Source organism: Scleropages formosus, chromosome 14 (genome assembly GCF_900964775.1).
Source record: "Scleropages formosus chromosome 14, fSclFor1.1, whole genome shotgun sequence".
Taxonomy (NCBI): domain Eukaryota; kingdom Metazoa; phylum Chordata; class Actinopteri; order Osteoglossiformes; family Osteoglossidae; genus Scleropages; species Scleropages formosus.
In genome coordinates this window covers 11,927,693-11,955,283 of record NC_041819.1, presented here as the reverse complement: position 1 = coordinate 11,955,283, position 27,591 = coordinate 11,927,693, and the positions used below count along the sequence as shown (strand labels likewise).

Below are 27,591 nucleotides of genomic sequence, written 5' to 3'. Positions count from 1 at the left end.
CTGTAATTTGCTTGTCTGCAGTAAAAAAATACACATTCAGCGGAGTGTTTACAGTCATTTTAACTAAAACAGTCAGAGTGGGCTTTGAGGAGCATACCTTTTTCTCTTCAAAACAGGAAAGGTTAATGAATTGCTGACTGTAGTCCAACCCAGTTACCTAATCTGTTTCAGTGTAAAAGGCCTGTATTGTTAAAATATACTACACTGTGGTCATGCTCAGGTTATTCAATCTGCTGCTTAGACACCAGCAGTAGAATTAGAGAGGTGTGGTCTAACAGAAGGTCTTGATGTGTGAATGTCATATACAGTACATATGAAATGTGGCTGTGCCAATCAAGTGTGCTATAAATAAATATGAGTAAAGTCTGGAAATGCAACGTACCAAAACGGAGGTACCCTTGACAATAGCACTTTGCGTCTACTGCCTTTCCTCCCAGTGAAACCAACCTTCAAGTGCTGGAGTTATATTTAAATGTGAACACACTGTAGATGAGTATCAGCCAGACCTGTCCTCCAGCCCTCCCTCCAGGGCTTCAGCCACTGGTTTGCTGCTCTCTTGTTTTGTATTGCATATTTGTTCATTATTCTATTTGTTTGTTTGTTTGTTTGTTCAGATTCACTACAATTCCACGTTTGATGGATTAGTATAGTTCTCCGCAGAGTATCTCGGCCTATATTTTCCCATTGAATGCAGACTACTGAATGTAGATCTTTATTTCAAAGCTCTGGATGCGCCCTTGAAGAATCAGATGCTACACTATATAACTTCAGGCATTTAAAAATGTGTCTAGGCCTTTAGCTGGTAAATATTTGAAATCTATTGCTAAATCTTGGGGTACTCATACAACAAAAATAAAGGAAAAAATATAAAAGTTCCTGGACTCAAAACTGAAGAGCTGAATCATCTTTATCATGCACCATCCATTGAGCTCCTACCATAATTCCCAACTGCTTTTGCATGCTGTCTGTTTTACAGTCCATATATGCAGTGAGAAGTCTGCTATAGGACTATGCTTGTTCTACTGAATATCTTACATTCTTTCATATTTGTGTAAAATACAATTGCTTGGAAGCAAGCAGCTATCTGTAATCTAGCTAATAAGGGCACAGCACCTTGCCTTTCTAGGTCCTCCTGAGTCACTGAGGATGGTTCCCTTTAGCCTATCACTTCTGGCATCCATTACTCACATTAAAAGGCTTCTCCAGTAACCATGGTGATATGGCCCTCTCATATGCCCTGAGGTACTTGTGTTTCCTGGTGGATATGATCATCTTCCACAGATTCAAAATTATACTTCCCCTGCGTTCGGTTTGTTGGGTATACACAAACAAGGGATGAAACCAGCATTACAAAGAAACTGGAACTGACGCAGCCCACACATGTGTAAAGAGTAATACAGTGTATTATAAACACGTTGAATCTCTGAATGCAGAACTGCTTTGCAATCTTAATACTGAAATGTCAGGGTATTCCAAAGACACCCGAATGAAGAGCTTACTGAAAAAATAATTGTTAGTGATGGCACTTTAGTATCACTGCACTTTTCTTCCACATTACGAAGGTAATGCATTCCCGAAAAAAATAACTTTTTGTAAGGTGAATTCTCATAACTAGACATAATTACCATTAGTTTCAATGGTAAAAATTTCATGCATTCCTGACCCCAAAACTGACACCTATTTAAGCTAAAATATCACCAAATATAATTAGAATGAACACAATTACTTCAGTATTTCACATTAGTTAGTACAGCACAACATAATAAGGCAGTTTCACTAAATTTATTACTGGATAATACGTGTGATTGTCCACCTGTTCTCATTCATCTCTTGTACACTTGAAAAACTGTGGGTTGCCTCCGAGTGCCCGTTTTACCCCCACGGTAAAAGGATGTATTCTGTTTGAATTGGTAACTCTAAATCACGTGTAATGTGTGTGTGAGTGTTACAGTACTCCACTCTATAAATGAATGAATGGCTGTAGGGAGTTTACTGCATTTACTGTTTGTAACACTGTAAGTCACCTTAGACAAAGGTGTCAACTAAATACTAATTAATAATCACTGTAATTGAATGTGAAGAAAAACTTCCATTAAATCTACTAAATAAATAAATGGTAATGTGAATGTCTTGTGCTGCTTGGGAGGAGGGAAATCCAAAGCCGTCATCATAAATGCGAAGAGATGCCTTGTAAGACGGAAAAGGGGTATTAAAAATCTCCCCATAAAGTGAAATTCTCATAACTCGAGTAGGTGTGCCTCTGGGTATAACTATACTATATATATTTATGTCTCTCTCTTTCTATTCTCTTTTCATTTGTCAGTAACAGAAGCTCTGGCCATGTGGCTCTAGTCAGTTGTTTTCAGCATTTCGGTAATTACAGCAGGTTACATGCTGTGTGCCAAGGACACAGGAATTGCCCTCACACAGTCTTTTGTCCTACAATGCCTATTGTATTGATGTAATGAAATTTTTAGCCTCATTCATACAACGCCTTTGATTTATCAGCTTGGCAAAGGCCTAGGGAAGACTAGGAAACATCACTGAGGGAATATAGAATATAATACAGTATCGTTATGAATAATGGTAATTTATCAACCTGTGAATGTGAGTTGCTGGACTTTAAAAATACAGCAACATTCTTCTTCTTCTTCTTCTTCTTCTTCTTCTTCTTCTTCTTCTTATTATTATTATTATTATATAATAATAATAATAATAAGAAGAAGGAGAACTCATTTATTGTTTTACTTTCAGATAGTTGTGTTTATTAGGCAACTTTGGAAATGCATTTTGGTCTTTTAGAGTTTGACAGTCTAAATGAATGTCCTGTCTCCAACATGGTTGGTGGAGAGTGACATATTTACTGTACTGACATACGAGTCAACATCCGCTCTGGTCCCTTGGGCATGTTGGAGGCAGCTGAGTGGAAATGAGTTGCTTTTGATAAATGATTTACTGGTTTAGCTTAAACTCAGAGGTAGGCTGCATCCTTTGTGTTTTAATTAAAAGATTTTTTTTTCTGCAGCTTGTATTCTTGTAATGCGTTAGTAAACGCTAAAAATGCTTCAAATATTCAATTATTTGAAGTAGGTACAGTTTGTGTGTAGTGTGTAGTGCTGATGCCTTACATTTCAGGTTACGATGACCTGTTTTCAGTTAATGGGTGACTGTAAGTTACCCTTAGTGTTTTATGTGCATCTGTGTGTGTCATTGCTTATGATGGATGGCACCCCATCTAGGATGTGTCCTACCATATGTCTTATATTTCCCAGATAGTCTCCAGAGCACTTTGACCCTGCATTAAACAAGTAGTTTGTAAAAGTGGTTGTAGGTACAGTTTAAAATTGCTAAAACTGCATATATGCCACCTTTAAGGCTGTAAAGGGAGAGATGGTAGCATAGTGGTTACAGGTGCTGCCTTTGGACCCAAAGGTCACAAGTTTGACTTTCACCTCGGACTGTAGTAGCCTTGAACAAGGTACTTACCTTAAATTGCTCCAGTAAAAATTACTTAGTTTTACAAATGGGTTAGTAATTGTAGGCAGAGTAACATTGTAAGTCACTTTGGAGAAAAATATCAGCTAAATGAATAAATGTAAAGGTGCAACAAAGGTATTATTCTACAAATGAGTTACAAACCCATTTGCACCAGTGAACATACTACTTTCATGATCTGGGCTCAGTGGCAACAATCTAGTACCTCTTTGTTTGCACCCATGTGTCTCTCTCCCACCCCCTTCTGTTCCCTGAGTGAAGACTGCCAGCATCCTGACCAGAGGAGTGGTTTACCACAGTGATCCCAGCACATATCACTACATATCCCACAACCCCCCCGAGTTCCAGAACAATGACCACCAGAGATCTTCCACAAGACTGATCCGAAGTACTGGATATTTTCTGCAGTGGAATAAAGATGTTTTTGTGAGTGCTATGGCCAATATTCCCCAGGCCTCCCCAGTGCCAAGCTTTCTAGGGCCTTGGTCTGAACTCTCTGAGAGGGCCGCAAGGGGTTCACTGCGTAATGGATCAGAACCAGTCAGTGAATGCTTTTGACAGGAAGCTGTTGAAGGCTTTCCTCCAGGGAGATGTAATGCACAGTGCACAGTGTGGGAGTCCTGCAGTAGTGAGCGAGTGGTGCACTGCATGCATCCTATGTCCACCACCATATACACTTGCTGGCTCTGTATGCTCAAGGTTCTGGAAACATTCTAGTTGATGCCAGTGTCATAGTTGCTATTTTCAGGAAGGCTGATGAGTAAACTGCAATGCTCAGGCTGCAGCCCTCTTCCTGAGACAACATCAAGGATGAAGAAATGCATATTACTTTTTCAAATAAAGGGGATTACCTTTATTTCTCTGAAACAGCCATCACTCACATGCCACTCTTACTAAAGGTTATGTGGATTTTTCTAGAAGAGTAAAACTTAAACCGATTAATTACACAACGAAGGACCTGTTATAAATTTTGCACAGGATTAATGTTTTTTTTTTTTCCATAGCAATGACCATAGGCCACTTCACAGAAATTCTTTTTGTAGCACAAAAGTAGTGATGTTAGAAGCTAGATTTAATGTTTTATTAAAGCTGTAATATACCGTTGCTACACGTTTTATAATTGCTCTACCATTAGTTTGTTCAGAGCCTACAGACAATGACAACTGCTAGTGTACCGCTTTGTTCAAAATGTTACTGTGTTTGCACATGGGTGCTGTATGTGTGCTGTTTTGGCTTTGAAGCTATGCTTCATCCCCCTGTAAGGATGCTGCTAACAGAACCCATTGAAAAAAATCCCCATTGACCCGTTTCAAGGTTGAAGCCAAGTTCCTTCCTTTGCTCAGCGGCCTGTTTGTGAATTCTGAGCATTACTTGGAGGGCCCATTGGCATTCTGGCATCATTGCCGTGGCCCACTGTGTATCCTGTGGGAGAAAGGGCTGTACCATCCCCCAGCAGGGAGACTGGCAGGATCTCTCATCATCTCCCTCACATTAGCTGTACTGGAGAACAGTACAACCACGGGAGCGCACCCTCCTTTCCCCACGTTTTAAAACATCAGGCCTTGATTGTGTCTGTTTGTCTGCAGCCAACAAATCACATCGGACTTGTTTCAGTAATTCTTCTGGGTCAAACTTTGGCTGCTGATGACTGTCACATGTTGGGCTCTTTTTTTACCCTGTTTTTCAGTGCTGCTAATAACCAGTTTGTCAAGTCATTCATAACTGTTTGCATGTGAGGCCACAATCAAAGCAAGGTTGGAATTTCTGAGTAGGTCATCTAATAATGTCTAATGTGTTTCAGAAGATGGATCCAAGTAACTAATAATAAAGAAAATATTTTCTTATTCATGTAGCACTTTGCTAAATAAATTTGCTAACGACCAGTTTATTTTAAGGAAGTTAAATCATGCCCTGTAAATGAAAAGGGCTTTCCTTAGTTACTGTGAAGCGTGCATTCATATTTGCACACACACACACACACACACACACACACACACACACACACACTCAGCTCTTATCACTGATGACTTTTAAGTCGTAATTATTGCATCAGACTCTGTCTCACAGCTTCGATAAGAAACCCAGTTGTCACAGAGATTGAGACATGGCTTCAAAGACACACATCATTCTGCCTTAATTAATGTTTGATAAATTATAAACATCAATATTCATGTGCTGGTGTCCTTTGTTTGTTTGTTTGTTTGTTTGTTTGTTTGTCTTCCATGGAAAGGCTTTAGTGTCAGGTTTCTGCAATACTGTAAAACCACAATCAACAACAGCTTTCTTTTTCAGGTCTTGCAGGAGTGTACATGCTATAAAATAATGTGAACTGGTACATTAAAACTAAAAAGTTAGACCCTTGTTCAGTATCGTAATGGCTTTACTTGAATAATTTACATTTTGAAATCAGTTATATAATAATTATGATAAAAATCAGAGTTGTAGTTTTTTTTTTTTTTTTTTTTAATAAATGAACATTCCCTGGAGTGTAACACATTTAAAATGTTTGTAAGTCATCCGTCAGTCTTTAATTATTAATTGAATTTGGTTATATAAATAAATAAAGGACATAGAAACTAAAAGCGGTTTATCCTAGTTTTTTTCCAGCCCACTGCCTGAAAAAAAGTCCATCAGAACTTGTCAGAAATTGTACACGGGCCGTACATTGTTTCAGTTTTTCAAAAGATGCGACAACTGGGTTTGCCAGGGCATTTTTTTTAAGCTGATCACTCATTCTCTCAGGTTATGAGAATGTACATTTTAGCAACTTCAAAAAGACAATAAGCTGATAAAAACCTCTTGTGAAAGACCTTAAGTTTATGCTTATTGCTGTATTAGACAATAGACCTTGTGGCTTAAAAAAAATCACGAACAGCTCAGTTTTCAGTATCTTTTCTCAGGATGCTTTACAAGATTATCTACGATAAAAGGCAAAACCGCTGAGCAAAATACATTCAGTTATTACGAACCTGCATAATTTAAATGACATAACAATTTAGCCGAACTCTGACAGCAGTAAAATCACACACTCATTCATTGTGCAAACCATCTCAACTGGCTCTAGGTGTCAATTGATTTCTCATCAGCCCTTTAGCAATTGGTGAAAAAAGGGAACATAACAGTGAGTGACTGTCCAATAAAAACATTGCACAGTCCATAGCGATGTGAAGCAGGATCCATAGCACTGACACTGTGCAGTTGCTGAAATCCAAAGTGTTTTGTATGTTTGCTGAATCTTTGAGCAAAATCATTCAATAATTCAATTTTTTTTAAAAAATAAATAAATTAAGCGAGGTATAGAGATCCTGGACCAGTGCATCTCTTTTACAGGGTCCAGAATGTGGAAGATGTGGCATTGGCCTGTACTGGTCATAGAATATAACGCAAATGACTGAGTGCTTCAGTAAGGCATAACAGCAGGCAGTACGGTAGTGTGATGCTAACTTATGAGAACTGTGATGAGAGGCAGCAAGGTCAAAGACAAGGAAGCGATGAACAGCACAGGACCTATTCTGCACAGCTTCTGCAAATATGGACTTTGTAAATTAAACTGTAAGTTAAAAACAAATGTTGTATAATGTTTTGTCGTTTCACTTGGTGCAATATGCAATGCTTATGCAAACCATATTGATAAATATTAATACATATATAAAATACATAGAATCTTAACTGGTAAGACAAAGAGCCATGTAAACATTTTACAAAATTAGTTTATATAATTAGCTAAATTGAAACATTTGTTTCTAATTGTATTCAGACATACTTTCATGAGTTCCAGAGGAATATTGGATCGTAGAGTAAAATGAAAATCACATCATATTTACTGTCATATTACTAATTTAAAGTATAAACAAGGATTCAGTCATTATGAATTGCATTCAGACTATAGTGACAAATCAGTAATGCTGATTTAGATAGATAGATAGATAGATAGATAGATAGATAGATAGATAGATAGATAGATAGATAGATAGATAGATAGATAAACAAGAATAAGAGATTACATAGCAGTCAATGCTAGGCTGGTCCAAGAGGAGGGATGAACGTTAGAATTTGCTGAGCAGGCTGAAATGGGAGAAAAACACATGTGAGCAACAGCCCAGAAATTCTTACAGGATGACTACATTACTAAGATGTGTTACATTAAGAATTATGTAAGAATGATATGTAAACAGGGGGATGCGGTGGCGCAGTGGGTTGGACCGCAGTCCTGCTCTCCGGTGGGTCTGGGGTTTGAGTCCCGCTTGGGGTGCCTTGCGACAGACTGGCGTCCCGTCCTAGGTGTGTCCCCTCCCCCTCCGGCCTTACGCCCTGTGTTACTGGGTAGGCTCCGGTTTCCCGTGACCCCGTATGGGAGGAGCGGTTCTGAAGGTGTGTGTGTGTGTGTGTGTGTGTGTGTGTGTGTGTGTGTGTGATATGTAAACAGTCTAAATCAATGACACAGAAGTGTCAGTGCCTACAGTGAAGGAGAACAGTTTTAAAAATTATTTGGGATAATAAAAACATGTCACAGTAGCATTTGCTTTATGAAAACCTTCTTCAATATCCAGTACTTCCAGGTAAACAGTTTTGCATACATTGTTATTATGATGTGCATATACTGTACATCATCATCATATCATACCTAAAACACGTTGGCCTTAAAATTATTAATTGTACGGGTGGCTGTTACTCATGGGAGTTCTTGTAGTGGTGTAAAACTAAAATCAGTGCAACACTAACAGTCTGCTTTAACATTAGGAAGAAGCAGGGTCATATTCCCCTCTCAGAGCCTGAAATATAAAAGAAACATGTCTGTGTTGCCATGACAGCAGAGTGCCAGAGTCCCGCAGAGTTTCTCAGTGCTTTTAATTGCAAAGCCCAAAGTTTAGGTACAGTTCTTAGCAATGTCTTGGAGGATGTAAAGATTTTAAAGCAGCTCTGAAACATAAAGGTGAACGCAAGCTGATAAAAAAAAAGAACTCTCACAAGTGGCCAAAGTTATTCCACCTTGACATTCTCTCAGCAAGGAGCATGAGATTACGCAGTTTTTCTCCAGAGTTAAAGAGTAACATTTAAATCTATAGAAGTGCTGCTTCACAGAGGAATCTTAGACCCTGTGGTTTCAGGTAATGCTTCTTAAAGGACTTTGTGCGAATTTGTAGAATAAATTTATACTATGCAAAGAATACTTCTGTGCTTTAAACCAACATTTCAATATTGGTTTGAAACCAACCTAACCTACGTTACTAGATGTTTTGTTTGTTCGTTTGTTTTCATGTTGCATGGAATTTAAAGATCATACTGGAGAACGTCCCAGCAGAACTTCAGAAACATTTTTACCCAGGCAAATACAATGTAATGGAAATTCAGTTTCACTGTTTTTGCTGGGGGGGGGGTGCGGTGGTGCAGTGGGTTGGACCACAGTCCTTCTCTCCGGTGGGTCTGGGGTTCGAGTCCCGCTTGGGGTGCCTTGTGATGGACTGGTGTCCCGTCCTGGGTGTGTCCCCTCCCCCTCCAGCCTTACGCCCTGTGCTACCGGGTAGGCTCCGGTTCCCCACGACCCCATCTGGGACAAGCGGTTCTGAAAGTGTGTGTGTGTGTGTTTTTGCTGGTGTACATTACATGAGACGCTTCCTATTAAACTGATATTGAAGGTGATTGCAATAGATGGCGTGATGCATGTTTTTGGAGCAATTAGATGATGCAGAGAGAAATTCATCCATGGGAGATGCATTTTGAGCTCATTCTTGCTTGTTGAAAGGGTTTCAGTTCTGAGGGAGAGAGGGAGGATCATTCCATCACATCATTGTGAAAATCAAGAATTTACACATCTAAAGTTTCAGACCTTTTGATCTTAGAACCACAAAACAATTTGGAGTTCAATGGCAGAGCTGTATTGCTATGGTGTGTAGAAAGGGGTCAAGCTTTGACAGAAGTTGGATGCAGATCCTTTGGCTGTCTTGTACGCTGTAATCACAATCTTGAACACAATACGGGCAAGAGGAAGCTGATGAGAGGTGAAGAGAGGATATACTTGGCAACTCTGTGGCAGGTAAAACACAGCTTCTGCCTACACATTCTGGATGAACTCCAGAGGCTTGATGACAGAGGGCAGAAAACCACATAGGAAGGAGTTTTACTAATCCAGGAGGGATATCAGCATGGCCTGGATCAGGAACTCTGTAGAGTCTGTTGTTAGATATGGGTGAATTCTACAGATATCATACACCATGTACTTGCAGCACTGGATTATGGCTTCAGCGTGTTGGTGATTGCTGAGGCATAGGTTCCCAGGCTCTTGACCCAAGAAGCAGATAAAATGAGCATATTGTCCAATTTGATAGAGAGCTCCTGACAGGGAGATGAACCTACTCTAAGATGAAGGATCTTGGAGAGGTTGAGCTGTAGGTGGTGACCATTCATCCAAGCAGAGATGTTTGAGAAGCAGGCTGCAATGTGAGTGCATACATCTAAAGCTACTGGGGGAAAAGAGAGGAAGCACACAATAAGATTAATATAACACTGACTGGAAAACATGTGAGAGGCAATGAGAGAGCATGGGAATCGGTATAGCTGGGGAACAGTTGGGGGCCAGCACCAATCCCTGTGGAACACCAGTTGAGAGAGACTGAGAGGGCAGGGATCCATGCCAAGTCCCCTGGTAAGATCTGTTTGAAAGGTAAAACAAATACTTTCAGTGCTGATCCTTTGATTCCTAGCTATTTTGGGAGGGGTACGATCCGTCAGTTGACACTATCATATGCTGCAGAGAGGTCCAGGGGAATGGGACTGAAAAGAGGAAGGTTGCTTTAGCCAACTGGAAACCTTCCGAAAATGCAAGGAGTGAGGTATCAGTGGATGGCCAAACTTGTATCCAGACTGGGAACGGCCAAGAAGATCATTCTGGACAAAGAATACAGATAACTGGTTGTAGGCTGAATGTTCAGGAGCTTTTTTTGTATACAAAGGAATCATCCTTACAAATCTAACATTGTAAGCTGGCTTGGACAAGGTGTCAGCTAAATAATGGTTTGTAGAAATAATAATAATAATAATAATAATAATAATAATAATAACATATTTATACAGTATATATTTATATACTTATATATTATATGTTATAGTACTGGGACAACTGGTATCATCGTGGTTAGAGCTGCTGCCTCTGGACCCAAAGGTCCTAGCTCCAGCTGTAGTACCCTTGAGCAAGGTACTTACCCAAAAACTTGCTCTAGTAACATTACCCAGCTGTGTAAATGGGTAAATTAATGGTAGATAAACTAACATTGTAAGTTACATTGTAAGCATCAGCTAAATGAATAAATGTAATAATAATGTAAGGGATTGTAAGTGATTGATAGAAAACTGCTTCTCAGTAGGATGTTAGTGTGGTTTTTTTCTATAACCCAGGCTGTTGTTTGACCACCCAACAGCATCTTCATACTGAGCAAAATATGATGCTCTGAAAAACTGAAGTCAACATCAGTTAAATGTCACAATTTTGGGCAAAACTTTCCTCTTCATTTTTATTTCATCGTTCATGAAAGCCTTAACAAAATAGCTCTAAGACATAAGATGGGAATAATTCAAAAGCAGCATTTAAATATGAATTTAAAGTGCTTAAAAATACATTTAAGTGATCCTGCAAGAAATGAATGAAGAAGTGCAGTAAATGTGGTAGCTGAAGTTCAGATTACAATATTTATGTACTTTTCGATATATTAGGATTTTAATTCGTTTCCAGTTAGTTTCTCTGTGTACATTGCTGGCTGACTTTTGGTGAAAGAATAGTAATGCTTTATCCCAGCAAGTTGTTCAGAAAAAGGCCTAAGCATTATGCAAAATACTTGCGTTTCATTTAGTCCTGAATGTTTTTTTGATTGTTGCATTGGAACCAGCAACAGGAAGATGTTCTCAGAAGCATTTTTTTACAGTCCGAATTCAGCTTGCTTGTTTTTGGCATTTTTGCTTGTGAAGAGCATTTGAGAACATTAGTCAGTTTCATACTGCAGACACTGAAAGAGACTGTGGTATGGTTTCACAATTGCCACCTCTATGCACTTGGCAGTTTGTAAAGAAAGCTCTTTTATTCATGAAGCCCGGGAGTGAGAAAGTAGATATTCCTCTGAAAATCCATGAAGGAAAAAATATTGCACTGAGTATTCATACAATAACAGGAAATTAAATGTTGCACAATCTTAGAGAGTGCTATGACTTATTCTCCATTAATGTGCCGTAAACTCAGGGTTCCACAAGTCCTACTCTGACAAATGCGTGTATATGCAGACCTTGAGCCTACTGTTGCAATTAAGGGTTTTATTGGATCAACTAATCCTCTAATTTAATCAGTTTCAATTGAGTTAATAAAATGCATTTTTACATCTGAGGCTGCTACCATTAGAGTGAGCTACAAAAAGCTTGCAAATGCAGACCTGAAAAGATAAGATTTTGAGGAACTCTGCCATAGACAATGACGTGTTCCTGAATCCTGACAGTTAGGCTGAATGTATACTGTCAATGGGAGCAAATGTATATGTCGACTGAGTCAGAGCTTTCCGATATGCCATCCAGTGCAGGCAAACGCAGCTGATCTAAATGCACAGCTCATTGTGACTCTGTTGGATGCATGCTAATGAGTCCATTAAGGTGTAAATGAATACACAGAAATCTATTTCCTGGGCTGCCACTTAGGAGCACGTGTGTGCATGTGCACCCCTGGTTCATGCTCAAGGGAGCCTTACAGGACTCATGGAGGCTGTTCAGCCTTTCTCTTCTGTGACATGACAATCTAAATGGGGTGCTTCCGTGCAACTCAAAGAAAAAAGAAAAAAAAAACTTGTGGAGACTTCAACTGAGGGATTTGTTAAAAAGGTTAAAAGCATTCTAGAAGTCTTCCAAAAGTAGGGAATGATTTTTGTTATTCCGGAGAAACACCCACTCTGTTTTATCTGGCACAGTCCTCCCTGTTTACACTGGTGTGCTTAGTTACAGTGATAAGACGGTAAATTACTGCGTCTCAGGCACCACACAGTGGTCTGTGGCTGTGGTCACTGTGCTGTGAGCCGAGAACACTGTGGGAATGAAGGTCCAACTCACACGTTATTTATTTATTTATTTATTTATTTATTTATTTATTTTTGTGATGCCTTTGTCCAAGGTTTAATTGAGGATTTACAGTGTACAGATTTCACTGTTGCATTGATTATTGTGTAAGAGCCAGAGTCTGCGGTCCCTTTGAGCTGCAGGGAGGGTGCAGCTATATCAAGCGATGATGCCGTGACGTTTAGGGCAGCAGTCCTGCATTCTGATCAGCCATACCATGTGCGAGCCGGAAGACAAACGGCCTTGTCTGTTTCTCTCTGGGCTGCTGCACACGTCCTACGCAGATGCTGCTATCGCTCTCTGTGTTGCAAGGTCCCGTTTGCCTTAGCAAACACCTCACTTCCCACCACATCAAAAATGCACACGTTGCCCTAAAGTGGGAGGTCTGTGAAGGTCATAAATAATGCATTGCATCCCCTCAATTTCCTTTTCATTGTCTGCATCGCAAGCGCTTATGACAGAGCTGAGTTCAAAGAAGGAGGACTCCTGTCAAAATCTGCAGTACAGTGTTGTAGTGAATTTTACATCTAGAACAGGCTGTCTCTTATGTCGTATCCTTCTTCCGTACCACGAATGGCAGATTCAGTGCTGAGTTACATGTTCTGTAACTCAGTGGGGGACCCCAAGTGTGCTTCTGTATCCTTCCACTAGCACACATTCACTCAAACACAAGGAGCATGCTTACCTTCTACTTCGTGGCATCTAATAAAGCGATGCTTCACAAGGAAATCACGTTTACCCTTCTGTCATTCATGCCTTCTTGTGTCCACAGAAGTTACTCATAATGAGCTAAAAACATCTAGTGCCTTTGCCTAGAAATCCCCAAGAAGTTGAACTAAACATTTTGAAAGAATATGCATTTCCAGGTTTTGTTTTTTACTGATCAACTAGTATATCAGAAGTGGACACAAAGCTCAGTGAAAACTTGAATGAAGTGGAGGAAGAATAAGGAATTAATCTTCAGTTACATATTAAATGGACACATTTGCCAAAAGTTGGCATAAATGTTCTGGAGTTGTTGAAGTACTGTCTTTAGAGGGGTCTCATTATCAATATCCTTTATTGGTAAAGAGTTATTAATAAGGTTATTAAGCTGAAAGGCCCATTGATTTTCTCTAACTAAAGACATAGGATTACTAAAAGACTGCTATGGAGTCAATGTATTTTTTTTTTAAGTTCATCTTAGTGTGTGTACAGTAGTGTGCAGATGAGCAGTGACTGAGAGCACTGCTGATGACTCTTTTAAACATCTACCAGTATTTCTAGGCAGGTCTTTTGTATCCACCCTCGCTTATGATGGAGGGTCGATGAAAAATCACGTGAGTTCATTTTTACTCATTAGAAGGACAAATCCCCACCATCAAATATCCCAAAAATATACTGTAGTAATAATATGAAACTGATAAACACAGAACACAGAAGCTAATTAACTGATTTTATGCTTGTCAAATAAATGTATTTTACAATTTATTCCAGAATATAGTAGTGTGATATATTACATTATATTTTTTAAATGCATAATTTACAATATTAACATCCAATACATAATATCTCTAAACACATTTAAAAGAGATCATTGAATCGTGTATTTATGTCAGTATCAAATCACCTTTTTAAACTGCATACATTTTGTTTTCTAATATTCTATTTATCTGATACGTTTTCTTTTAGTTTGTAAGGATTTAGACAGTGTATCTGCTCAGCAGAATGTCTTTTCACCCTTTTACTGTTATTGGATTGACTTAAAACTGACTTCCTTGACATTGTTTATAGACTGAACATGTGCACATTTAGCAATGCAATATAGTGTGTCTGTATGATTTCATTTGTTTGTAATTTTTCTAATGATTTCAATTGTGCGTTAAATATGCATGGGTGTTTGCCAGAGCTATTTCATTTCATTGTTAAATATTTTATTTCCGTATGAATTTATTAGTACACAGCTCTGAAATGTGCCAAAATGTTGCACAACACTTTAATACCCTTTTCCCCAGTCTGCAGTATATGAACACTGCAGTTGTTTTCCTTTAATTATGTCTTAATTTCACAGGTTGCTTCAAGTGTTCCTCTGTGCCTTCGAAACCCATTACCTTTCAGAGATGTTTTGATTCCCCAACACTGCCTATCAGAACAGTATAGAAACAAACCTTTTTGTAGAAACCATTTAACACCCCTTTCTGTTTCTCTCCTCTCAAAGATGGGCTTGAAGGTTACCTTCCATGAGCTATTCCTTAGAATGACTAGTAGTGATGCATTGTTGTTTCAGTGTGCACATGCGCTTGATCTGTTGCATCCTGAAATGGAATAGCCACCAACCCAGTAAACTACACTGGCTGGTACTGCAGCTACTTGCTACCGTTCCAATTCGACCTCCTTCTGCTATTGTGTGCTAAATAACTATATTAACGTTTTTTTTCCCCGAAGTAGATAAGAGTGCAGTTTTGCATGTTGTGTATCCTTGGATGTTTTTACTCCTGTAGCGTGGTGGAAATACGCATCAATAATGTTTCATCATTTTACTCCATAAGCTGAGTTTGTTTTCAAGTAAGTGTACACATTTACAGTATGTGTGGGGATACAATAACCTAATGTACCAGAAAATTACTGAGCTGCGAATATTGCTGTTACTCTTGTAAAGGGATGTAAAGTTAAGGACTTTTGGAGGATTTTTCAATTTTAAGACTGGGCAGACTGATTCTCTCCCACAGGTCCAGGTTATGTATAGGGTTTAAGGCTACTCCCCAGCTTTGCCTGCAGGGTGTGACAGCCCTTTGGCTTTGAAAGTGGTTGTACTGTACTGCAGTTCTTCCCCTGAGGTTTATGACGCTCAGGTCCCTATTAATCACTGCATATTTCTCCAATTTCCTATCATTCTTGAGTCCAGCCAGATTTTGAGCAGTATAACACAAAATCCAAGTAACTGACCGGGAGCTTGTGCAATTAACACATTCCTGAATCGGTGTGAGCTGTTTATATGTGCACTCTTGTCAAAGCATGCCTTTCTGTAAATAGCTGAGGGGAGGTCTGCATTGTGCGAATACGTGAAATAAGCATTTTCAGGCTGTAACCTGTGCTTAAAAGATATGTACTACAAAGTGAGACCATACCCCCAACCAACGTCAACAGCCGCTCGTCCCTAGCAGGGTCACGGCGAGCCGGAGCCTACCCAGCAGCACAGGACACAAACCTACCGCGCCACCACACCCCCCATTGAGACCCTACCCTGCTGCTCTTTAACAATATAAACCTGAACTGCTTTAACAAAGTTTATAAGTTGATAATATGTCACTTTCAATGAAATCAACAGTAAAAGACAAATAATCAAGACAGGGATTATTTCATAATAAAGGTCTTCCACTGTTCTGAATGTTAGCAGTGGTGAGTTAAATGTGTTTGCTGATATTTGTTACCCGCACAATATTTTCGTTCCTTTCTGACTTACTTGGAGTTGCACTGTTGTCTTCCCTCTTTGTCATGAAAAACAGCGGGTGATGCAGAGCTTAGCCTGGTGCTCTTGGCGCACATATACCCCACGAGACCTTCGTGAAACATGAGTGACAGAACAGCTGCAAGTGGCATACAGTCCAAGGTCAGTCCACCAGGGATCAGGCGCACCAGTGGAAGAGTTTATTCTCACTCTAACAGCCCAGCCATCCAAGTGAAAGCATTTCATAATCTCTACATGAAGCAATAAAGTCGGAATGCCATTATTGCACACAGTCAATGCTGTTAGAAAACGGCCCCTGGTAGGAAAAATAAAAGTGCATTAAATGCTGGTGTAGGGTAGGGAATTTTTCTTTAAGCCTAGAAGTCTGATGTTGTGCATAACCTTCTTTTTCCTTTAGCATCTCAGGTCATCCACTTCCACTCAGGCAGTGCATCATGTCAGGGACATAAGTCTCTGAGGCAATGACGATCCTCTGCTGTGTTTAGAGGAAAAGCTTTTTGCTGCAGTTGGCCTGCAGCCTTTTCTTTTTTCCATGAATGCAAGCAAGCCTGTCCTTTTGTTCTCTGTGCATGTATTTTTCCAGTTTTGCCTAATGCGTGGAATCAGATACACAAATCTGTAGAATTTCAACACTTTTCCATCGCATGTGACTGTGCGTTTTTGCAGTAATGTACTTTAATCATTTAATAATGATTAAATATTATATTAAATTAAATTAAACATTATTAAATTATGTTTTAAAGTGCATTTTCAATATTCTAACGGGGTCCCTATGAGACCATAGTCTTTACACTTTGCCACTTGTCCTTGTACTAAATGTTCAGAAATAACACACACACACATTTTCTGAACCGCTTGTCCTATTTGGGGTCATGGGGAGCCAGAGCCTAACCTGGCAACACAGGGCGTAAGGCTAGAGGGGGAGGGGACACACCCAGGACGGGACGCCAGTCCCTCACAAGGCACCCCAAGCGGGACTCGAACCCCAGACCCACCGGAGAGCAGGACCTGGTCAAACCCACTGCTCTACCGCGCCCCCCATAGAAATAACACTGCTGTGTTATTTAGTGAAAAAAAACATTCTTCGCATTTTTTCATCCGAAGATAGTCTTATTTAGTTGTACCTCCTTTCCTTATCACAATGACATTGAGAAAAGAATGCATGTTTGTTTCTGTTTCTGTCAGTGGATGGTGCCATTCGCCATTACTGTCCAAACCTGCTTATTTTCAATGCTTATGTAGAGATAAGTCAAAATACATAAGCTCATCTTAGCCCTTTTATACCATTCACACAATGTGTCTAAAACACCTACCATCGGTGGGCCTATGAATACATTTGTATTGCAAATCATACCATTACACTTGGACAGACTACGGCATTATTTCTCATTAAGGAAGGAGAACAAACTATGCAAATAACCTGGAATCAGAATCTTTATTAATGTTTCAGCTCTTATACAATCTGAATAAAGAAAAAAGTGACAACAATAATCTGAGTGATTCTGAAAAATGAAATAACTGTGAATGTCACCTGATGTGAACATAGGCCTCAGCCCATGTTCATATGAGAGGCCAGGCAGGGTCAGTAGGACAGAGGAAGCTCACAGAGTGATGAAACATCAAAGAGTGATCACCCACAAAGCACTCGAGGTCTTAAGACTAATACAGGAAACTCTGGAGAGGCCTTACATAAATTACAATGTCATTAGCTTAATTAGAGTAAAACCCTGTGGTCCACATGGGGACACTGTCTAATGCTGGGTAGTTTAAAATCCAATACTAAGATGTTCAGAACTTAGACACAAGAAAGAAAGAAAGAAAGAAAGAAAGAAAGAAAGAAAGAAAGAAAAAAAGATTCATGAATAGAGCTGAAAATAAGTAATGTATCATTTCATTGCGTTCGGTCAACCTTTGCATAAGCTTGAAATAAACTACACAACGTTTAAGTGATAATACTTAAAATTTCTACTTAAACAGCAGAAATAAAACAGATTGTTGGTGGATCTTGCAAATGAAGGAAGGATACTAGAGGGAATGTGTGTCCTGTGAGAGGGAAAGAGGAAGAAAGAAATCTGACAGTATGTAGGCTTATTAAAACTACTGAATGTATTTCAAACCCCTGGCTTCACATAAATCCTGGTTAACATGTAAGCACAGGACTTGCCTATTTCTAGTGGGCCTCACAGAGCTAATGAGAGCGTGTTTTCTAAAGGGTTTTTTAAAATGCGCTTTTCCTTCTGAAAAGCACCAGCAGGACTGCATCTTTCCACTTCTGTGCAATTCACAACAATTTATGTGTTTAATTTTGCGCTGGACGTGCACAGGTGTCCATTGTTTGCCAAGGACATAGTGTAAGTTACTGTACCCCAATCTATACACTCAGCTGGACTAAGTAACTGCAGGAAGGTGCTTCATTTATTTGTGCCATTAAAATTCATGAGCAAAAGTGACGAACGGATTGCGGAAATCATTTCTCGAGGACATGACATCTATTTCAGTAGCCGAGAAAGTGGGTTACAGGTAAATGACACGTAATGATTTATCTTCACCTTACATTCATACAACAGGCTCGTTTTACTGAAGCAGTTCAGGGTGACTACCTTGCTCAGTGGTACTATAACCCTTAAAATACATTCCCTGGTAAAGTATATAACTGATGAGCATTTTTTTGGAAAAAAAATTGAATAAATAAATCTTAAAAGAAAAAAAAGTTAGAAATGACTTGTGTTGTACATAAGCTTCAGCAGCTCAAGATATGCTTTAGACAGCTGAGCTAAACTCTGGTACCATCTGCTGGGCAATCCGTCAACACTGCCACCCTGATGTTACTGTACATGCCTACAAAGGCTCTTCTCTCAAATCGACCTCGCCGTCCCCCCACCCGCCTTTCCATCCCCATGGATACAGCTTTGTATTCATTCTCCCGGCCCCTCGGTGGAGAGATACAGTGCCTGGTGTGAATCAGTGGTTATCGTTCTCTTGCTACCTAATAAAACATGCAGTTACACTGTACAGCACTGATTTCAATTGCTCTGTGTTCAAGGTTTATATGGTAGCTACTGCGTAACGTGCTTTAGTGTCGTCTAGCGTTTGCTTCAGCTGTTACCAGGGATAGGAAAGCACACACTGTTCCAGCAGTGTTTCTACCTGCAGGTATCATCAGCTAAGAACCATGTATATAAAGGGATGTAGTGAAGGAGACAGCAGTCACTTTGCCTTGCTTGTTCACCCTTCTATCCGGACTTTCCTGCTGCCCTGCATTTTGGGGGAAAAAACAAGAAACATTATGTTGAATCTGAAATTTGTGTTTCTCGATAAATCACAAAGAAAAAACATACACAAAGGCATGCGATGACATTGTGCACGTTGCTTGTGCGACTGAACACTGAAACGCGTGTCAGCTCTCCAGAGATAATTGATATTCATTGCTTTCTGTTTCCTGTCTATGTGTTCCCACAGCAGCGGCTGACATTGTGTTTTCACTGACATGGCCTTCTCCAGGCTGATGTGGAAGTCATTTGCTAACAATATATATATATATAAATTTTGCTTTAATGTATGAAAATATCAACAATGACACACTTTAAAGTGGATAAAAATGATGTGACATTCACCTTTAATGGCTTGTGCTTTCAGTGCAATTTGTCAAAAGAGCCAAGCTTTACAGGTCGGGAAGAATTACATTTATCGTTTATCTGAAGCTCAGATGTGTGTGGGAGCAAATGACTTTTGGATTAATGTCACCTTGTTCCAATGCAAAATGCCACCATGTTTGTTCTGACGTAAATGTGGGAAATATTCTGACAGCACGAAGCGCATATACACTCACGCACATACACACCATTTATGCTCTCATCATTTGTGATGACTGAGGTTTCCCAGCATGACTGATTGCTTTAATAAATGAGAAAGCAGATGATGCTAATTGCTGAACTTTTAAAAATTTTTATACTGAAAGAGCAAAGTTTAGAGGGGAAAAATTACAATGCAAAAGCTCCTTGTGTGACAAGCGCTTAAGTTTTTCACCCTGCAAACTTTTTCCATTACATTCCATTTTTTTTCCACTGTCTGTTTTGTACAATTTCTGTGTGTTGAAGAGCAAAAGCAAAACAACCCATGTTACCACCTGATAGATGGCGGTAAAATGTACTCAGAGAAAATAGGAGTACTGGACAGTGTCCATTGAACGCGCTTCCACAGTGTTTAGAGCTTGTCTTCGAATTTTTTGAGTGCTGGTGATCAATAGCAATATGACAAATGTTTGATATGTTTATACAATGGAATGTCAAAAATCAGCATTAAATACAAGTTTGTGGACACGGGGTTATTTATCTCCAGTTTTAAATTATTCTGCAGAACCTAAATAAAAAATGAGTCAACGGACATTGCCAGGAGTATTGTATGTATATATATATACACGCAATATATATATGCGCGTGTGTATATACTGTATACACGAGTATGTGTGGGTATGAATACGCGTGTGTGTGTATATGTATATACACCCACACAATTTAATTTCCTGTGGTTCTGGCGATTTCGTTCTGAATGTCGTGTTAATTGAAGAAATTTTTCCAAACTGTACCCCAAGGAAACTCTAAAACATATCAAAGTTAATTAAAAAAAGTTTTGTATTCTTTATTACTTTCTAACTTTCAGAAGTGGGGATTGTATTTCATGGGGCTATTTGGTTTTTGTTTTTTAATTTTGTATTTTTGTGTGCATGCCTTCCTCACGGATGTCCCTACAATGGTAACAGGGCATGGCACCCATGTATGTGTGTGTTCGAGTGTATGTACATGTGTGGGCTCACAAGTAAATGAGAAGAGGATCCCTTGTAAGGACTTTTGGAAACAAACTTCAAGTAGAGTGAACAGGGTCCAGCTGGACTAATGTGAGATAAATATTTCAGCAGCAGAAGGAAATGACATGATGTATAGCCGCGCGCTTCATAGCCTGGAAAGTGGATCAGAGAAACACATTTTTCATTGTACTAGTAATTATGTCAGTCGTTTAGGATGAATTTATGGGCAAGATGTAGAGAAAAGATATAGCTGCATATTGTAAGGCCTATGGCAAGGTTTTCAGGTGTCTTGGAGCTATGATATGAAAGCACAAACCAGAATCCCATTTGCAGTTTTGATGAACAACCTTCTCATCCTACAACAGTGAGGAATTATCAGCCATCTGACAGCAGGTTTTTTTTTTTTTTTAATGAAATTAGTTCACTAAGAGGCATCCCTAAACTTTTGTCAATGAGCACAGGGCTTAAAAAAACTGAAACACATGCTTGGAGTCTTATCATAATGTATTTTGGTTTGTAATCATAGTTACATTCACCAATTATCAATAACCGATTGTCCATTGCAGGGTTGTGATGGTCCGGAGCCTACCATACATAGTGAGGCATAGGGTAAAACCTGACGGTTGCCAGTCCATCTGAGGTTAACAACACACGCTCATTCACTCACACTTATACAGTTTACACTAAGGGCAACCTAGAGTCACCAGTTCACCGGAAACACATATTCAGACTGTGGGAGGAAACCAGAGCACCTGAAGGAAACCCACAGAAACACAAGGAGAGCATGCAAACCCCACACAGACCGAGTTGGACTGAAACCCTCATGCGATCCCTCACCTGAGCTAACAGCTGTAACATGTCACCATACCAACCTTCAGTAGTTTTCATGGACATATTTATTTTCCATGCCCCTGAGGAGGAAAAAATATATATATTTTCATGCTGAGGGTGCAGACATCTCAAATATACACTGCACTTCCAGTCACACACATGCAACACAATAAGCCCACTGCTTTGACACTAACATTCTGGTGAAGGCATACGATTTAAGGGTTTCAAAGTCGAACAGCATTTTCAGCACTTGCCACTGTGCAGGAATTCAGTTGTTAGTGGCATTTAGGTAATATTTTCACCAGGTGTGACAGCGCATCACAGGACATTGTGTGATGCAACATTAGGATTCCTGACGACACATCCGCAATGTGCGGGTCTGCAGCGAATGTCAAGGTAACCTGGATTCTCACACGCTCCATCTTGTTTTCTGCAGATGGTCTACAAGCCCTGGCTGTGCTCCCAGTACTTCCAGACGACACAGATGCATTGCAGCAACAAGATCCCGTGCAAGCAATACTGCCTGGAGGTCCAGAAGAGGTGCCCATTTATATTGCCAGATAATGATGATCTCATTCAAGGAGGAAGCCCGAGTTTTATATGTACAGGTCAGTCCTCTCTCTTGCTGAGTAGCATAATCCTGCACTCAGTTCCACATCACATGGAATCCATTCTGGTTTCTCAGCAGTGGTAAAAGAACACTGCTGCCAGTATTAAAGGAACAGCTTGTCGCCACTGCCATCTAGTGGCCAGATGCGGTACTGCGACCCTTCACAGGTCGGAGTGGCAGTGTCATTTCATGGGGACTGCAGCAGTGCTGTGGCTTGGGGTCATCGTACAAATCCATCCTCTAATGCTCTCTTTTGTCCAATATCTCATTAACCCATGTGAACTGGTCGCTGGGAGGCTAACAGAGTCGTTAAATGAAATCTCTTCAATTTAGGAGGATGTCAAAGGTGCCCGTTGCTTTCTCTTCTCATGCTATTTAAAGTGATTATATGGTTTTTTATTTGTGTGCAGTCTTGCGCTGGTTTGCTGGCAACAGTTTATATGGGCATTTATTCTGACTCTTCCAGCACACGATAACCACTGACAAGGGAAAGAGATTTTTACAACACAGACGCAAAGTGTGAGGAGGCTCAAGTCCGTTTTTTGCAGTATCTATCAGAGGCGCTGGCCTCCCCCTTCTCCCGGGTAATAATCTGCATTATAAGCAGGCGGACAAGTTTTTTATTAACATATTTTGATTTGAAGTACATGATGATCACCACTGTTTTCCTCAGCAGCCATTTACGATGTGAGCAACTGCTTTATTAGAAATTACTTTGTTAAGTATGGATTTAATGCTATTTTTGTGGCAGGGTATATGTTTACTGGAACAACATCCATTAAACTAATCAGAACACCCTTAACATAAAGAGAGATCTGTGCCTCTTGGTCACACTATCAACAGTTTTAAGAAATATTGACCGAAGAGTCAAAAGAAAAGTTGGTTTGTAGATTAACTGACTTTTCACAACTTTTTCTAGGTATTTCTTGAGAACCACTGGAACTCTTGACTCTGAGTTGTTTTATGCACATGTATTCATTTAGGAGAAACTTTTCTCCAAAGTAACTTACAATGGATACTATGTAGTGTTACCAGCCCACTCACCTTATTCACCGCAGTGACTTACACTGCTAGATGCACTACTTACACTGGGTCACTCATCCATACATCAGTGGAACACACTCTCTCTGTGTGTGTCACTCACACACTATCAGGGAACCTGAACAGTATGTTTTTGGACTGTGGGAGGAAACCAGGGCACCCAGAGTAAACCCACATAGACACAGGGAGAACATGCAAACCCCACACAGACTGAGTGGGGATTGAACCCACATTCTCTGGCACCACCCAGGTGCTGTGAGACAGCAGCACTACTCACTGTGCCACCCACTCATTTGCCCACTTGTACAGTGGGTAGTTTTACTGGAGCAATTCAGGGTAAGTACCTTGCTCAGGGGTACTACAACCAGAGGTGTATAATAATAATAATAATAATAATAATAAGAAGAAGAAAGAAGAAGAAACAGTGGAGTGATTCAGCTCATTCACCTTGGAATTATGAGTCTTTCTTCAACTTTTCAGGGCTTTCAGACCGTCAGGGGTCCAGTCCTGAGACAGAGTGCTGCGACGTCCGATGGGACTTTCGACCCGACAACCGCTCTAATGGGACAGTGAAAAGGACTCATCCCTCGTGCCACCACAAGACTTCAGTCACCACCTCCACAGCTTCCAGACTGTGCAACAGCAGACTGAAACTCTGCATCTTAGTTCTGGTCCTTTTGCAGACCCTCAGCACTTTGACTGCAGCACAGAGCTCCTCAGGACTTGACCTAAGAGGCGTGACCCCCGGGGAGGACAATGCCGCCAATGAGGAGTGACGGCAATACCTTGTTGGGAAGAGAGGTGCGACCAGTCCGACGGGAGCCTTCCAGGTGTGCCCAGAACAAGCCTCTGTGGCTGTGGGAGAATCGACATCTGGCAAAGCCTTCCAGCCAACTGAACAGAAGACCGATCGGGGACTGAAGAGGAACAAAAACTAAGACGAACAAGACAATGCCGCTGCCTTTGTTGTGTCAAAGGCTTCCCTAGGACTGAGTTCTCTCACGCCATTTTATACATTATGCTTAAATTTTCAATTTCTTTTGCTCTAGACTATATCAGGATTTTATTTATGTCTTCAGATATATTTTTTTGTTAATGGGTATTTGGGTGGAACAGGGACAATTGTGGGTAGTTATTCATAGGTATCAAAAAAGAAAAGGTGAATTTCTCAAGATGGTTGCTCTTCTATTGTAGTTTTTGTAAAGCTACATACAAATGCTGCTGCTTTAACAATCGGGGGTTTACTGTTATTGTGTCCAGTATACACATGGTCAACCCGCATGCGCCTACACGAACAGACACACACGCACACACAGACACACACACACACACACGGACACACGCAGGAGTACGCCTATTGCTACACGTTCTCAGCTCATCTTACACAAAAAGTCAAGTTCTTCAGCTTTCCACAACTTCTCTGCTCCTCGGTCCCTACAGAATCATCAGGAAGGCCCGGGACGGGACGGGCTCTGAGTTCTGAGCGTTCTCATGCATCTCAGAGGTTCCAGTGACCCTTTAGAGGGAGATCAGACAAACGCAGGGTCTGAGACATCATCATCTCAGTCATATTAACAGCCCCACAAAGTAGCCAAAACTGTTGCTGTTCATTTTTAAGAATTTAATGACTTAACATGAGTTTTCATTTATTTATTTAGTCTATGCAGTAATCGCCAACTCAGGCAATATAATTATATGTGACTGAATAGTGCTCTCCGAGGCTGAATTTACTTTTATGAAAAATTCCCCATAGTCTGGACAGCGCTGATGCTGCATTTCAGTTCCCTTTCAAGGCCTTGCCTATGGGCCTGCTGCGGAAGGGCCATGCTGAGAATGCGACCCATCACTAAGTCACACTGTACGACAGGGCTATTCAGTTTGCAGCATCGCAGGTTCAGCTTGCCCATGTTTAGAGTCAGGGTTAGGGTTTCAGGTTATCTAACCTAACCCTAACCATAACCCTGACCCTAACCCACTCACAGTTAGTTAGGTAGGTTCTGGTCACGGCATTAGCAACAGCAGGTGTTTCCCTGATCTGATGGAGTAAGAAGTTAAGATGACCCTCCAGGGCGAGCACTGAATAGCCGTGCTTCAACCTTAATGATCAGCGGTACTACAGACAGCCAGCTGGTACTATTTTTGTTGCCACAGGGTGTCTGCTGACTTCCCTTTCACTCTGCGCTCCTACCCACGCTGGCTGTGGTGATGCCGGAGGGTTTGGCGATGTGGCATGACGGCTGCATGAGGATGAGCTGTGCAGGGGATTTCTCCCGCTGGCAGGACGCCCCAAGCTGTGCAAAAGTGGAGCATTCGCGGCAACAGAGGATTACAAGTCAGGCTAGGCACGTGTGTTAGCAGAGGAAAGTGCACGTGTGGTCGACTGCGGCTGATGAAAATAAAAAGATCCACACAGCAGAACCGTTTCCTTTTAATTTTTATTTCCTTCCCCTCCTCCCTCAAACCCACCCACCCATCCATGCATCAATGCCGCATCGAGTAAAGGGCTTTTAAAAAGTTTACATGTCTAAACACATCAACACGCACGCACACGCACGCATCGCCATGACTCAGACGCAGCAGACACATCCAATCCACAGCACACAGTGACACACAGGCAGGCGTGAGGCAAGCAGCGTGAGGTACTTCAGTCAGAGAGGCGAGTTACGGGTAAAGACAGCTGCATCCCCGTGGTGTTCTGGTGGTGCAGAGCAGCGGCAGCAGGGGGAGCGTGTAGATGTGTGTGGAGGAAGGCCGTTTACCGAAGACCTCCGAGCGGCAGGCCGGAGCGCAGCGTGCAGACGGATTCATAAGGGCTGATATTACATTCCGTTTCCCCTCCACCTGAGTGTGGCTGTCGCCAGTAGGAGGTGAGAGGCTGAGGATCGCAGGACTCAGTGCACCAGTGAATCAGCAGTGAGTTCACACAGTACTGGGACGCTACTGGTTTTCTTCTCAGGCTGGCACTGGGCAGCTCGCAGTCGAACACAACGCCAGTGTTGAAGCCACCTGAAGAGAAGAGTACAAATCACCGAACCAATGATCAAGCGAAGCTTATGTGCGTGACCAACCCCGCTCGTTAAAATACTTTTTTGAGACAAAGCTTCTAAAATTTAGCCAAACTGCAGAGAAATAGTTTTTTATCGATCAAGTCGAGGGACGTTCTACGTATATAATCTGAATCATTATGTAATGAAATGTTTCTGTAAGATACATCTCCTTTGACATAAATGAACAGAGAAGATCTATTTTTAACTAAGGACACATTTTGTAAATCAAACGATATAAGAGATTGTTTCCTAGGACCGAAGCAATACACACGTGCTCACGATTGCATTTTTCTGCATATTTAGTAGCAGCAACCACTGAGACATGTTCACGTTCAGCTAACTGACAGGCCTGCTTCTTTTACTGCATCGGTTCCTTCTCTTTCTCTTTTCTCTGTGTGTGTGTGTGTGTATTTTTTTTTTACTTTTTTTAATCTACCTCTATTGAACAAAGGATGTTGACTGAACGAAGAGTTACATCAGGCTATGATTGTGAACTTACTAGGACAGAACCGATTCCATGAAGCCCTATGTTCCCAGGCTTATTCACATCTTCCACCTGGCATGACCACTGTAGCTCACCATGCAAAACCCTAACCCTAATATAATCCTTACCTTAACCCTAACCCTAGCCACTGTAGCTCACCATGTGAAACTCTCACCGTAACTCTAACACCGGCAATGGAACAATTACAAGCTTGTCTATACTGAGAACAGGACTATTAACATTTAAAGAAAAAGGTCCTATTGCAGGAGGTGACCCAGTTTGAACCCACATCAGGTTCAGAACCTTCAGTGGGCTCCTAAGTCTGATCACAGTGGGTTCAAAGCCAAGTGAGTGAGATGGGCGCTGTGAACGTCCCCATAGATCGTGAAGTTTTTAAGCTATGCAAATGAAAGCTTGGTCCTCAGCCTCAGTCTCTCAATCCGCAATCACTTTTCCTGAAACGGAAGCTGTAAAAGATGAGAATGATCTGCATCAAATCAGTGACTTATTTTACATAAGTGTCTTATGCATCCACAAATGAAGAAAGAAAATTGTCTGAAGTTACAGGACAGACGTCACCCTTTTAAAAAACACGGTCAGTCTTAAGTCGCGCACAGTATTCTCCTTTCAGTGCATTCATAAATGCAGCTGGGACCATGAGACATTCCTATTCAGCTAAAAATATGACAATAATTTATTTCATCAGCTAATGAAATAGAGAAATTGATAGTGTGTTGGAATTATTGC

At 40.7% G+C, this 27,591-nt stretch overlaps 1 protein-coding gene across 1 annotated transcript in view; it reads left to right on the top strand.

Moving 5' to 3' along the window:
- LOC108919982 (transmembrane protein FAM155A-like) overlaps window positions 1-24,894 on the top strand; it is a 59,768-nt gene extending 34,874 nt beyond the window's left edge. The window contains exons 2-3 of the mRNA XM_029257779.1: window positions 22,099-22,270; window positions 23,794-24,894. Coding sequence (XP_029113612.1) covers window positions 22,099-22,270; window positions 23,794-24,089 — 468 coding nt within the window. The 3' untranslated portion in view covers window positions 24,090-24,894. The remainder of the gene's footprint in view (window positions 1-22,098; window positions 22,271-23,793) is intronic.
- Window positions 24,895-27,591: the final 2,697 nt, after the last annotated feature.